Raw genomic sequence first — 14,542 nt, 5'->3', positions numbered from 1 at the left:
ATAGGCCATTGTAGGGTTATTTCACTACCCTATTTCAATAATGTTGTCTCTCAGGAAACAGGGAGATCTGAGGAGAGGGAGAGAGACAGGTGAACAGCCAATTGGTGGAGCAATCAGATGGGACAGAACCTTTACTGATTAAGTTCAGTGTCTCATAGGGAGATCATCATGGTGTCCCAGAACAATTTTAACAGTAGCATCAAAGATCACAGGTCACCAAAACACATATAATAACAATTTTAAAAATTAAAATACTGAGAGAACTACCAAAATGAGATACAGAGACACAAAGGAAGCAAATGTTCTGGAAAAAAATGGCACCAATATACAAGCTCCATGCAGAATTGTCACAAAACTTCAATTTGTGAAAAACACAGTATCTGTGAAGTACAATAAAGTAAAGTACAATAAAATGAGGTATACTTGTATCTATGTTTTTCAACCAAAATTTATTTAAGGTTTTTTATTCACTTGTTTGGTTTAAAATAGATCATTGTGGAGTCCAGGCCACTAAACTCTTTCCTCTGAATTACTGTGATAACCTGTTAATGATCATTAACTTTTCCTTCACCCACCACTGTCCTTTCCAATATTCCCCCACTCAACATTCAGTAACCTTCCTTTTGTTGTTGTTGTTGTTGTATTGGGTCTTCACTGCTGTGCAGGGGCCTTCTCTAGTTGCGACAAGAGGGGGCTACTCTTTAGTAGTGGTGCATGGGCTTATCGTCATGGGTGGCATCTCTTGTTGCAGAGCGTGGGTTCTACAGCATGCAGACTCACTAGTTGTGATGCATGGACTTAGTTGCCCTGCAGCATGTGGACTCTTCCCAGACGAAGGTTTGAATCCATGTCCCCTGCATTGCCAGGTGGATTTTAACCACTGGACCACTAGGAAGTTCTGTGATCTTTCTAATACACAGATCCGATTATATGAACTCCAGATTGAAGCCTTTCAGTGCCTTTGAAATGCATTTGCTATAAAAGCCAAATTAGCCCTCTATGATCTGATCCCTCTTGAACTCTCCAACCTCCTTTTATACCACTGTGCCCCTCCCTCGCTACACTCTACTATATTGAACTTGTCTTACTTCCTCAAATTCACAGTGCTAGTATAATTTAGACGTGCCACTTCCATGCTCTCATGGTACCATGCACATACCTTTATTACAACATTTATTCCACTTTATTATATTCATTGGTTTGTCTATCTTGCTTCACTAGGACATAAGCTTCTCATATGTCAGAGACCATGCTTTATTACCTTATCTTTGCACTCCTAATTTCTAGCAGTACCTGACTCAATAGTTTGTTGAGTGACTGACCAAAAAAAGGGAAATAGAGATGACAGGAGGAGGAAGAACTAGCCTAGTAAAAGATAATATCTGTTTTTACATATATTAAGTTTGAAGTGGCACCTGTTTAGTGGAATGGAAATGGGCAAGAACTTAATAAAAGATATCAGGTCTGCAAATAATGATTTTATCTAATGACAGGAGTACTAAGTATTCTTAGAGGATATAATGAGGTCTTTTTTTCAAAGGCTGAAATGATGAGAATAGGGTTTTGAAAAGGAACTTAAACTAAATCTAAATTTCAGAAATGCATGATTTTATGAGTTACAGAATGAAAAGTGAAAAAAATATTTATAATTCAAACATTCTAACATGCAAAATAATTTGATTATGCTATCATTCAGAGCATTATTAAATGAATTTGTATTATTACTTTACATTAAGAGGGCCAAAAAATGTAACTCTATTGGTTCTTTATCAAATCCAAGATATCATATCACAAGAAATTGATTTTTGCCACATTTAACACTTAAAATTTTCATCAGATTTTCTCTGTGTAACCAAGAGTCTGACCATTAAGCACAGAGTGAATCTGAAATTGTACAGGTGTTATTTTTTACTACTGCTACACTTTTTGCTAATATTTTATGATTTTAAGACTGCCTTTTTAACTTTTATGATATATAAAATGAATATCTAAGACAAAAACTTGATTTTTTTTGTCATTGAATAGATTCCTTTACTTCTGAGGAAAAAAATTCTCCCTCCCCCCAAATAATCTCTACTCTCTACCAAGATTTAATATAGTGGCTGTTAAATATTGTGAAACTTGATCTCAAGAAGACACCCCACTGCCACCACCACCATCACAGATACTTCCTTTTTCTCAAGAATATCTCATGGGTAAGCCTACAGCATACATGCATATACACACTTTCATTTCAGTGTCCTCTGCGCTAGAGACAAGATTGTGCAGCAGCAGGACTTGAGTTCACCTCTTCTCATGAAAACACCAAAACCACAACTTAATTGCTGAGCGATCATCAACAAAAGATTCAAACTTACCAAAAATAATATTCTATACCCAAAGATGGAGAAGCTACAACAAGATGGTATAAGAGGAGCTTTTACAATATAATCAGATACCTGCTGAGGTATTCCATACCTGCTGAGTGAGTGACCCACAAACTGGAAAATAATTACATTACAGAGGTCTTCCCATAGCAGTGAGAGTTCTGAGCCCCACACCAGGCTCCCCAGTCTGGAGGTCTACCATCAAGAGGAGGAGCCCCCAGAGCATTTGGCTTTGAATGAAAGCAGGTCTGCAGTACAGGAGCTCCACGGGATTTGAGAAAACACAGAAACCACTCTCAGAGAGTGCACACAGGTTTCATGTGTACTGGACCCAGGAAAAACCAGTGACTCCATAGAAGCCTAGGCCAGACCTACTGGTGGATTTTTAAGGGGCTCCGGTGGGGGAAGAGATCAGCTGTGGCTCACTGTGGCGGCAAGGACACTAGTGCCAGATGCCCCAGTGAACAATCATCATCCACGTGAACTCTCCTGGAGGTCAACATTTTGACACTGAGATCCAACCCCACGAAAAAGCTTGCAGGCTCCAGTGCTGGGATGCCTCAGGACAAACAACTAATGGCAGGGCTGGGGGGTAGGTAGGGGGACTGGGGTCGGATGGGGGCTAGAGAAACAGCCATACCCATCAGCAGACAGGCTGCATAAAGTTGTCCTGAGCCAGTTCAGTTCAGTTCCTCAGTTGTGTCAGACTCTTTGTGACCCCATGGACTGCAGCACGCCAGGCTTGCCTATCCATCACCAACTCCCGGAGCTTACTCAAACTCATGTCCATCAAGTTGGTGATGCCATCCAACCATCTCATCCTCTGTCATCCCCTATTCCTCCTGTTTTCAATGTTGCCCAGCATCAGGGTCTTTTCCAATGAGTCAGTTCTTCGCACCTTTGATGGCAAAGTAATGTCTCTGCTTTTTATTATGCTGTCTAGGTTTAGGAGCAAGGGTCTTTTAATTTCATGGCTGCAGCCACCATTGGCAGTGATTTTGGAGCACAAAAAAATAAAGTCTGCCACCGTTTCCACTGTTTCCCCATCTATTTGCCATGAAGTGATGGGACCGGATGCCATGATCTTTGTTTTCTGAATGTTGTGTTTTAAGCCAACTTTTCACCCTCCTCTTTCACTTTCAAGAGGCTCTTTAGTTCTTTGCTTTCTGCCATAAGGGTGGTGTCATCGGCATATGTGAGGTTATTGATATTTCTGGTAATCCTGATTCCAGCTTGTGCTTCATCCAGCCCGGCATTTCACATGATGTATTCTTCATAGAAGTTCAATAAGCATGCTGACAACATACAATATACAGAGTGACAATATACAATGTACTCCTTTCCAAATTTGGAACCAGTCTGTTGTTCCACATCCAGTTCTAACTGTTGCTTCCTGACCTGTATACAGATTTCTCAGGAGGCAGGTCAGGTGGTCTGGTATTCCTATCTCTTTAAGAATTTTCCAGTTTGTTGTGATCCACACAGTCAAAGGCTTTGGCATAGTCGATAAAGCAGATGCAGATGTTTTTCGGAACTCTTCCATTCTCGATGATCTAGAGGAGGTTGGCAATTTGATCTCTGGTTTCTCTGCCTTACTTTCTAAATCTAGGTTAAACCTCTGGAAGTTCATGGTTCACATACTGTTGTAGTCTGGCTTGGAGGATTTTAAGCATTACTTTGCCAGCATGTGAGATGAGTGCAAATGTGCAGTAGTTTGAACATTCTTTGGAATTGCCTTTCTTTGGGATTGGGATGAAAACTGATCTTTTCCAATCCTGTGGCCAATGCTAAGTTTTACAGATTTGCTGGCATATTGAGTGCAACACTTTCAGGGCATCATCTTTTAGGATTTTGATTAGCTCAACTGGAATTCCATCACCTCTACTAGCTTTGTTCATAGTGATGGTTTATAAGGCCCACTTGACTTTGCATTCCAGGATGTCTGGCTCTAGGTGAGTGATCACACCATCGTGGTTATCTGGGTCATGAGGATCTTTTTGTATAGTTCTTCTGTGTATTCTTGCCACCTCTTCTTAATATCTTCTGCTTCTGTTAGGTCCATACCATTTCTGTCCTTTACTGTGCTCATATTTGTATGAAATGTTCCCTTGGTATCTATAATTTTCTTGAAGAGATCTCTAGTCCTTCCCATTCTCTTATCTTCCTCTATTTCTGTGCGTTGATCCCAGAGGAAGGCTTTCTAATCTCTCCTTGCTATTCTTTGGAACTCTGCATTCAAATGGGTATATCTTTCCTTTTCTCCTTTGCCTTTAGCTTCTCTTCTATTCACAGCTATTTGTAAGGCCTCCTTAGACAGCCATTTTGTTTTTTGCATTTCTTTTTCTTGGGGATAGTCTTGATCCCTGTCTCCTGTACAATGTCATGGACCTATGTTCACAGTTCATCAGGCACTCTATCTATCAGACCCAGTCCCTTAAATCTATTTCTCACTTCCACTGTATAATCATAAGGGATTTTATTCAGGTCATACCTGAATGGTCTAGTAGTTTTCCCTACTTTCTTCAATTTAAGTCTGAATTTGGCAATAAGGAGTTCATGATCTGAGCCACGGTCAGCTCCCGATCTTGTTTTTGCTGACTGTATAGAGCTTCTCCACCTTTGGCTGCAAAGAATATAATCAATCTGGTTTCAGTGTTAACCACTTGGGGATGTCCATGTGTAGAGTCTTCTCTTGTGTTGTTGGAAGAGGGTGTTTGCTATGACCAGGGCGTTTTCTTGGGAAAACTCTATTAGCCTTTGCCCTGCTTCATTTTGTACTCAAAGGCCAAATTTGCCTGTTACTCCAGGTAGCTCTTGATGTCCTACTTTTGCATTCCAGTCCCCTATAATGTAAATGACATCTATTTTGGGTGTTAGTTCCATAAGGTCTTGTAGATCTTCATAGAACTGTTCAACTTCAGCTTCTTCAGCATTATTGATTGGGGCACAGACTTGGATTACTGTGATATTATAATGGTTTGCCTTGGAAACAAACAGAGATCATTCTGTAGTTTTTGAGACTGCATCCAAGTACTGCATTTTGGACTCTTTTGTTGACCATGAGGGCTACTGTTTCTTCTCTGTTTCTTGGTCCTGAGCCAAGAGCTGCCTATAAATACACTCCTTGACACAGCCCTGCCCACCAGAGTGACAAGTCCCAACTCCACCCACCAGTGGACAGGCACCAATTCCACCTACCAGGAAGCCTGCCCAAGACCTTAGGCCAACTTCACCTCCCAGGAGGCAGATACTAGAACTAAGAAGAACTATAAGGCTGAGAAAAACAAGCCATAAACATGGAAAGTGAGAGTAGAGAAAATGAGATAGCAGCAAAATATGTCCCAGGTGAAGGAACAAGATATAACTACAGAAAAACAACTAAGTGAAGTAGAAATAGGCAAACTACGTGAAAAAAAATTGATAGAAATGATAGTAAAGATGGTCCAAGATCTCAGAAAATGAGTGGCACAGAGACTGAGAGGATACAAGAAATGGTTAATAAAGAACTTGAAGCCTTAAAGAATGGAGATGAACAATACAATAACTGAAATGAAAAATACACTAGAAGGAATCAAAGCAGAACAAAAGAGGCAGAAGAATGAGTAATTGAGTTGGAAGACCAATTGGTAGAAATCACTGCTGTGGAACAGAATAGAGAAAAAAGAATGAAAAGAAATAAAGACAAACTCAGAGATCTCTGGGGCAATGTTAAATGCACCAACATTTGCATTATAAGGGTCCCAGAAAGAGAAGAGAGAGAGAAAGGGAGGAAAAATATTTGAAGAGATAACAGTTTAGAATTTCTGTAACACAGGAAAGGAAACACTCAAGTCCAAGAAGTACAAAGAGTCCATTACAGGATTAATCTCAGGAAGAACATACTGAGACACATATTAATCAAACTGACAAAAATTAAAGAGAAAATATGAAAAGCAACAAGAAAAAAGCAACAAACAACATATAACAGAATCCTCATATGGTTATCAGCTGATTTTTTCAGCAGAAACTTGCCAGGCCAGAAGGGAGTGGCATGATACATTTAAAGTGATGAAAGTGGAAAAACCCACAACAAAGAATACTCTACCCAGCAGGGCTCTCATTCAGATTTGATGAAGAAATCAAAAGCTTTATAGACAACCAAAATTTAAGAGAAGTTAGCACCACCAGGTCAGCTTTGAAACAAATGCTGAAAGAACTTCTCTATATGGCCAAAATTAGACACAAATTACAAATAGAAAAGCTCACCAATAAAGACAAACATAAAATAAAGATAGGGAATCATTCACACACAAATATGATATCAAAACCAGCAACTGTGAGGATAGTGCAAATGCAGGATATTAGAAATGCACTTGAAAGTAAGAGACTAGCAATTTAAAACAATCTTGCATATATTTTTTTACTATATAAATGTATTATCCATACCATAAATATTTTTTGAGGTAGTATCAGCTATCAGTATCAGTTCAGTTCATTTCAGTCACTCAGTCGTATCTGACTCTTTGCGACCCCATGAATCGCAGCACGCCAGGCCTCCCTGTCCATCACCAACTCCCAGAGTTCACTCAGACTCACGTCCATCGAGTCAGTGATGCCATCCAGCCATCTCATCCTCAGTCGTCCCCTTCTCCTCCTGCCCCCAATCCCTCCCAGCATCAGAGGCTTTTCTAATGAGTCAACTCTTCACTATCAGTATAGCCAAAGGTAATTAGAAAAAAACGTGGAAAAACTTTACATATTTTTGGAATTAAGAATTTGTCAAACTAAAAAATCAAGTTTACAATGTGCACAATACCACACCCAAACTATTTGTTTATTACAATTACACAAAGTTAACTTCATATCTTACAATATAATATATGTGTTTATAGTTCAAACTGAAGAACAGAAGTTTGAACTATGTGAATCCACTTACACACAGATTTTTTAAAAATAATACACATGACATTACTACATGATCTGCAGTTTGTTCAGTCTACAGCTGTGGAACCACTAATAGGGAGGACTGACCGAAAAACTACAGGTGGAATTTTGACTGCACTGGGGTGGGGGACCAATGACCACAATTTCTCTGTTATTCAAAGGTCAACTGTAATTGATTTTTAAGACCAAGAATTAGAAAGCAACTATGCCAAAAAGAGAGATTTTTGGTTATAGTAAAAAACACAGAAAATAAAATTTACCATTTTATTTTTTTATTATAATCAAAAATTAGTCATTTTATCAAATTATAATCATTTTAACTATTTTAAATTTTACAGTTTAGTAGTGTTAAGTATATTCACATTGTTATGCAATAGATATCCAGAACGTTTTCATCTTTCAAAACTGAAACTTTATACCTGCTGAACAACTCCGCATTTTCCTCTCTATTTTCATTCTTTACATATCCCATGTAAACGTAATCAGACATTATTTGTCTTTCTGTGACTGGCTTATTTCACTTACTGTAGTGTCCTCAAGGTTCACTGATGTTGTAAGCATATAATAAGATTGCCTTCCTTTTAAAGGCTAAGTTCACACACTTATGTTTATGACAACATTATTCACAGTAGCCAAGGAGTAGAAGCAACTCAAATTTATATTGATGGATGAATGTATAAATGAAATCTCTTTGACAGGAAAGTTTTTAAAATCTACTTTATCCAATGACAGGACTAAATGCCTGCAACTGTATTAGTGATAAGCAGCTGGAAGAAAAATGTGTCAAACATCACTATGTTACAACATAAAAGAATAAAAGACTAAAGCTGCAGTTAAGTATAACATATTTCTACTTATAGACGGACAATGACTATTCATCTTACATAGCAAAATGCAGTCTCCTTACCAGTAATTATCACACCATCATCTCTATGAGCTTCATTCATTTCTTCAACATGGACATCTGAGTTCACATCAATCTCTTTCCCTGATAACTGTAAATAAGCTTGAAGAGAAGATGCAACCTTGACAAGAATAGAGCCTGTGATGAATTTAATGAAGAGCTTATTTAATGCAAAGAAATGAAAAGTACTGGAGACTATTATAAAAATTATTTAAAGAGTAACATTGCTCCCAATAGTCTGTCTTTACTCATCAGTATATTTGATTTAAATAGCAATACCTTTACCTCACTCTCAGGTGGTCAACACCTCTTATTTCCAAGGCAATCACAATATCTTTTGTCAAGAATATGAGCCACTAGGCCATTAGGAACTACTATTTCTTCTTTTGCCAAGAGTCTTAGCCAGCTTGTCCAATACTAGAAAAGTGAGTTTAATAGACATGCATCTTATAGACAGAATTTACCATTAATTGAGCATTTCCTAAGAGCCAGACACCTTCATTACATCATCTTTTAATTTCCCTCTCAACTTTATGAGGTATTATTGTAATCCCAATTTTACAGGTAAGAACTTGCTCAAGTTTCCATGACAGCTATTGCTAGAATCAAGATCCATTGCAATGACAACAAACCAGTGCTCTTAATCATTGCGGTATTTCATACACTGCTACCTCATTGTATTACCAGACTTGTGATCTCACTGATCACTATAACATAACTAGAACCCTGAGCTCTTATGCTTTCAGTAGTACCTTGTTTATGGGGCAGGGGAGGGTCAATAACAAAAATTTAAAAAGGAATATTTAGATTTCAACTCACTAATGTTTCTTTTAATGGATTACAGACTTCTTTTGGGGTACCTGAAGCAAGACACTCAACTTTATTTCTACTACAATCTTACCGAAACAACAACAAAACACCTGTTAAGGAGGAGTCATTTTTTAAAACAATTACATGGGTTGCAGTGAAAATTCATCAGTACATTCTCCTTTCAAGAGTTTTCTTTCTCCATTTTTTACATATCAAATAAGTAAGAGGCCCTTCCCATAAAACAGTAACCTCATCTCTGTCCACAAAGAAGGTCAGGATGACAACTACTGTGAACGCTGTAAAGATTTCTTCTAGAAGGCTTTTGTTTATGGGTCATTGTGTGCGTTCCAGTTTGGTTAACATCAGCTTACGTCTCCCTAAGTAATTCTGTATCTTCTTACCCTTCCTAGTGGGAGCTGGAAATCTGGAGTTAAACCTGATGAACTTCAGTATTTACTCCTCAAAAAGGGGGGAACAAAGCACATTACTACAATTGGTTTATCTTATTTTTTTAAAAAAATTGCTTTTCAGAGTTTCAATGTCAGCTACTTAAATAGGAGCTGCCCATAAAAACAAATTATGAGGGCTTTAGGAAAATTCAAAAGCAAACTAGGAAAATGTCAGGATAAATAGAAGATACATGTTCTTCTACCAAATATACTTTAAAATGTAGAAAATAATGGATTTTAAAAACCTTTTCCAAAGGTTTTAAAACTTTATCTCTAAATACATGAAATGTGATACTTTTAAAAACATTTTTTTTCTGTTCTTAAATAAAGGGACTGTAAATCTGTGGGAGTCTTAAAAATGTTAAGTGACGCAAAGAGTTCTACCCTTATCTCTCCACAGCCTTAAAGAGCAAAAACTATCACTATCAAAACTCCACTCCTATCTGTGAATGAAGTTTCACGATTTTTGAAAGCTCTACCCTAAGTGCCATCTTTAACACTATCTTCTTTAGAAAGGGCAGCACCTATTATATCTTCAACCTCTTTTCACTTCAAAAACTGCTTCATGGCTACTGACATCAATACCATTTTTTAAAAATTAAAAAGTGAATACTAACAATAGCATCATTTATTGAAGGGATATTATACGGTTAAGATTAAAGGCTTTATCAAGTAAAAATTTTAAGTGGAAAAGTCAGTTTTCAGATGTGACTCTGACTCTCAAGCCTAAACACAGCCTTTTCAAGTGAATTCATAAGGTCATCATGTTAACTTTCATAGGAGGAGAGGAAATAAGCATTGTGACATTTTTTTCACTTGGCAAAATGACTACAGGGGCTGAAAGGACAGCAGAGGAGACTCAAGTGGCTGGCTCTTAAACCCTTCAGCAAGAGAGTGGCAGAGCTGGAAAGGATTCCAGATGTCTTTACTAACCAGTAAGCAACAGAATTGTGAAAACTTTCCATCACTCCAGAAAGTTGGTGCTCCTAAGTCTAGTGAGAATTAAGAGACCTGAATAGAAAACTTTGTTTCCAGTTATCTTTATGCTTCTGCCAGTATCATGGTCCCAATAGAAGAAAACATAAAATTGTAATTCCAATCAAATCTGGCAATATCATGTGCTATTTCAGTAAGTTACTGGAAAAACAATCCAAATAATAGTTAAAAATACTTCAAGTGGATGAAGATTAACAATGCTTTTTGTTTGCTTTTACTTTTTTGCCCATTCATATAAAATAGTAAATGATTTCCATGTAAGAGCTATCCGAAACTATGTTTTTACTATTACTAGTTACATTAAATGTAGTATTGGTTTTTTCCCTTGGGTCTTCACAATACAAGAATGCAATTATATGAATTTTTTGCCATTTACAAAATATCCTAAATAGTATTATTGAAGCTCTTAGAAATTTAGTGAGAACATAATATTATCTTATTTAAAAGGAAAAACTGTGATCTTGAGAAATCAAATAATGCCTGTGTATCAGCAATAACTTCAGTTTCACATATTTATGCTCATAGTTTCATTTTGATACTGAGAAGAGAGCCTCACTGAACAAAAACAGTACTAAACCAACATGACAAAGAAATTACTAACAATAGGAACAACTGGTCTCTATGGAGGTTTTTTCCTTGTTATAAACATAGCCATGTTCTCATCTATATGCAAGAGCTTCCAAATTTTCTCTCAAAAAATTTTATATAGAGGTATGGTTCTTAACTTTCCAAACCCAGATCACTTAAGCCCCTATAGCCAAGCTACTTCAAGTCCCCAAGTCACTTATCACCATGCATGTGTACATCTATGTGCATGCATGCATACAAAGACTTGTATATTCACAGCCTTCAGGTGATTAAAAAGTATATAATTTTCTATGAAAGACTTGAACTCTTAGAATAAGCTATTTGTATTAGAAATAAGATTACAGAAGAGACACGTCATAAGTCTGATACTACAACAGTCCCCAACATTTTCGGCCCCAGGACAGATTTTGTGGAAGACAAATTTTCCACAGACCGGGGACAGGGGTTGGTGTTTCAGGATGATTCAAATACATTACATTTATTGTGTATTTTATTTGTATTATTACGACATTGTGATATATAATGAAATAATTACACAGCTCATCATAATGCAGAATCAGTGGGAGCCCTGAGTTTGTTTTCCTGAGATGAGGCCAAAGCACAAGGGATGGGGAGTGACTGTAAATAGAGATGAAGTTTTGCTCACTGGTCTTTTGCTTACCTCCTGCTGTGTAGCCCAGTTCCTAACAGACCAGAGACCACTATTGGTCCATGACCCAGGGGTTGGGGACCCCTGCTACAAGAGATTTAGTTAATAATCACCTAGAGAACCTTCTTGGTGACACATTTATTTTAGGATCATACCTTTAAAAGTATTATTCTAGCATAATGGCCTGAGAAAGTCCTCTTACAAGGGAACAGGAAAGCTACCAAAAGAATGTAGGCGAACTCTTTCCCTCCAAAGAGTATTTATTTTAGACATTAAACTGAAAAATACCAAATAACAGTCAATAAATTACAACATTTTTGTTTGTAATACAAAAAAGAAAAAAAGATAGTCTTCATGGCCATCTATTCCAAAAGTTTCAAAGATCATTGGTCTAGAGGGCCAGTATTCCAGTCTTTAAATCAGGTTCTAATAGAGAAAAATTTTATTGAAATCTCTGTCAGTGTAGATAATTTGACCATCTGTTTCCTGAACATTACATAAAATCTTCCTAATATCATATGTCAAAATAAAACATTTCACTTAGCTAACCTTTATGGACTTTCAATTCCACTTTTCCCAGTTGGCTGACATAAACATCTATGGCACCCTGTTGAGCCAAAGCATTTAGACATCCAGAAGACGAATCTAGGAGGAAGAAAGAACCATAAGCATAATCATTCTTATCTGAGTAACTGGAATTATAAACTTGAAATAAAAGGCTCTACTTCAGCATTAGGATAAGGAGCTAAGAGTCCTGAAGGTTTTCTATTTTCCTTGTAACCATACCATGTTTTGCTTTAAAAATGAAAACAGAATCAGAGGTCTACAAATCTACACTTAGGTAACTAATAAGGAAATCCCTATGTCTGCAGTAACCTCCAAAACTTAACTCTAAACATATTTAATCTAAAACCCAATTTGTAGGAAGGATATTATGGAAGTAATGACAACCCAAAAAATTAAGCATCATTGACACATTCAGTTTATTATCAACTTTCAAAATTTACTAAAGAATTCTGCAGGAGATTTCTGGAGATTATGAGTGAAATGACATAAAACATACAAGACATACAAGAGACAGACACACTCTGGCCAGAGGGAAAATAATAACTGTGCAAGCAAGCAGGCTCGCAGTTTATTTTTATATAGCCCCCCTGGGCAGAATTCCAGACTGTATGGACCAAACTTGTTCAGTACAGCGCATGTGCATAAATGTTATCATACAGCAAAAGGGAGTGAAATTCCAGCCTACTGCAGAGTCTGTCCAGAGCCCTTATCACAAGAAGGGAATGTTTCCTTATTTGCAAGGGACCATTAATCTCAAGGCTGTGTCCATCTTCTTGGCAAAACATGTTGTTTGCAAGCAGTACATCTCCACTTTTTCCTTATTGTGGCCGCATTAACCCTTCAAATTCTATCTCATATACAGTCACATAGAAGTAGTAGCAAAGTTAATAAAAATAAAAACTCTTATATTTTCTCCTTTTAGCAAATGAGCTAGTACTAAAAAGTGCAGCTAACAGTGAAACACTACATTACATAAGATTTTGTTGTATTTCTTAGAGAGATGTGGAGGGGAAGGAATGACAGGAAAAGTGGGTGAAGTTCATTTATATCTAAATATTTCAAGTTTTGGGAACTGAACAAATTATCTTTAAGTCAAGGGAAGAAAATCATAATTAAGGTGGTCCTGGTTTGACACTCAGATTTCCCTTTGTCATCATTGACCCCAGTTTTCAATCATCTAATATTTCAAGTTTCAGGGAATGCTGACAGTCAGATAAAGAAGCAAGGTAACTGTGGTGAAGAGTTGGTGCTGTATAGCTTCTCCTTTTTCATCCTTTCCCACAGCAACAGAACTTTTGAGTTTTTCTATTCAATTGTCCTTTCTATTAATTTGTCTATTTGATTGTCCTATTTGAAGATCAAAGCATATTTTTTAGAGAGATCTTGTAAAAAGCATATTTTATTAGACGCTTTTATTACTCGACGGTAGAAACAAATTAGGGAGTACGGTGAAAATAATGCCAAAAATTATACACTTTTTATAAAATGTGAAGGAAAAAAATTTGTATACTCACAAATGAACCATCATTCTTCTTTAAAATAAATGTTTAAGACTTTAAACAAAGACAAAAACTGGGGAATAAATAGTTTAAAATTTGACTTCAAGACAATTTATAATTTATCTCTAACCTATATTCAAAATGCCATTTATCAGATCCAATGTATTTAATTTTTAAGTGTCACAAGTGAACACTGAATTTGGGAAGTTAAGCCACTGGAGATACATGACATGGAGTAGCTGGACAAAGGCAGAGAAAGCAATGGCAACCCACTCCAGTATTCTTGCCTGGAAAATCCCATGGACAGAGGAGCCTGGTAGGCTGCAGTCCATGGGGTCACAAAGAGCCAGACACAACTGAATGACTTCACTTTCACTTTCACGCAATGGAGAAGGAAATGGCAACCCACTCCAGTGTTCTTGCCTGGAGAATCCCAGGGATGGCGCAGCCTGGTGGGCTGCTGTCTATGGGATTGCACAGAGTCAGACACAACTGAAGTGACTTAGCAGCAGCAGCAGCAGCAGCTGGACAAAGATGAATATTTCTCTACTCAGGTACCAAGAGAAACTTCTATAAAAACTTCTTCAATCAATTCAATTCAATGCAGTCACTCAGCAGTGTTCGACACTTTGTGACCCGGTGGACTGTAGCATGCCAGGCTTCCCTGTCCATCACCAACTCTCGGAGCTTGCTCAGACTCATGTCCATGAAGTCAGGGATTCCGTCCAACAATCTCATCCTCTGTCATCCCCTTCTCCTGCCTTACTGCATCCTAAAGAAGCCAAGTAAAA

At 37.4% G+C, this 14,542-nt stretch overlaps 1 protein-coding gene across 3 annotated transcripts in view; it reads right to left on the bottom strand.

The window, feature by feature from the left end:
- FAM185A (family with sequence similarity 185 member A) overlaps window positions 1–14,542 on the bottom strand; it is a 92,289-nt gene that overhangs the window by 31,764 nt on the left and 45,983 nt on the right. For 2 of the 3 annotated variants that reach the window (XR_006059764.2, XM_004008227.6), the window contains exons 6-7: window positions 12,235–12,330; window positions 8,197–8,331 (exon numbers count right to left, since the gene is read on the bottom strand). The exons of the other annotated variant lie outside the window; for it this stretch is intronic. Coding sequence is in view for 1 of the 2 variants with exons in the window: in XM_004008227.6 (XP_004008276.3) it covers window positions 8,197–8,331; window positions 12,235–12,330 (231 nt within the window). In the remaining variant the exon portion in view is untranslated. The remainder of the gene's footprint in view (window positions 1–8,196; window positions 8,332–12,234; window positions 12,331–14,542) is intronic. 3 annotated transcript variants of the gene reach the window in all.

Source organism: Ovis aries, chromosome 4 (assembly GCF_016772045.2).
Source record: "Ovis aries strain OAR_USU_Benz2616 breed Rambouillet chromosome 4, ARS-UI_Ramb_v3.0, whole genome shotgun sequence".
NCBI lineage: Eukaryota > Metazoa > Chordata > Mammalia > Artiodactyla > Bovidae > Ovis > Ovis aries.
Note: the sequence above shows the minus strand (reverse complement) of the source record. Positions and strands in the feature narration are given on the sequence as shown.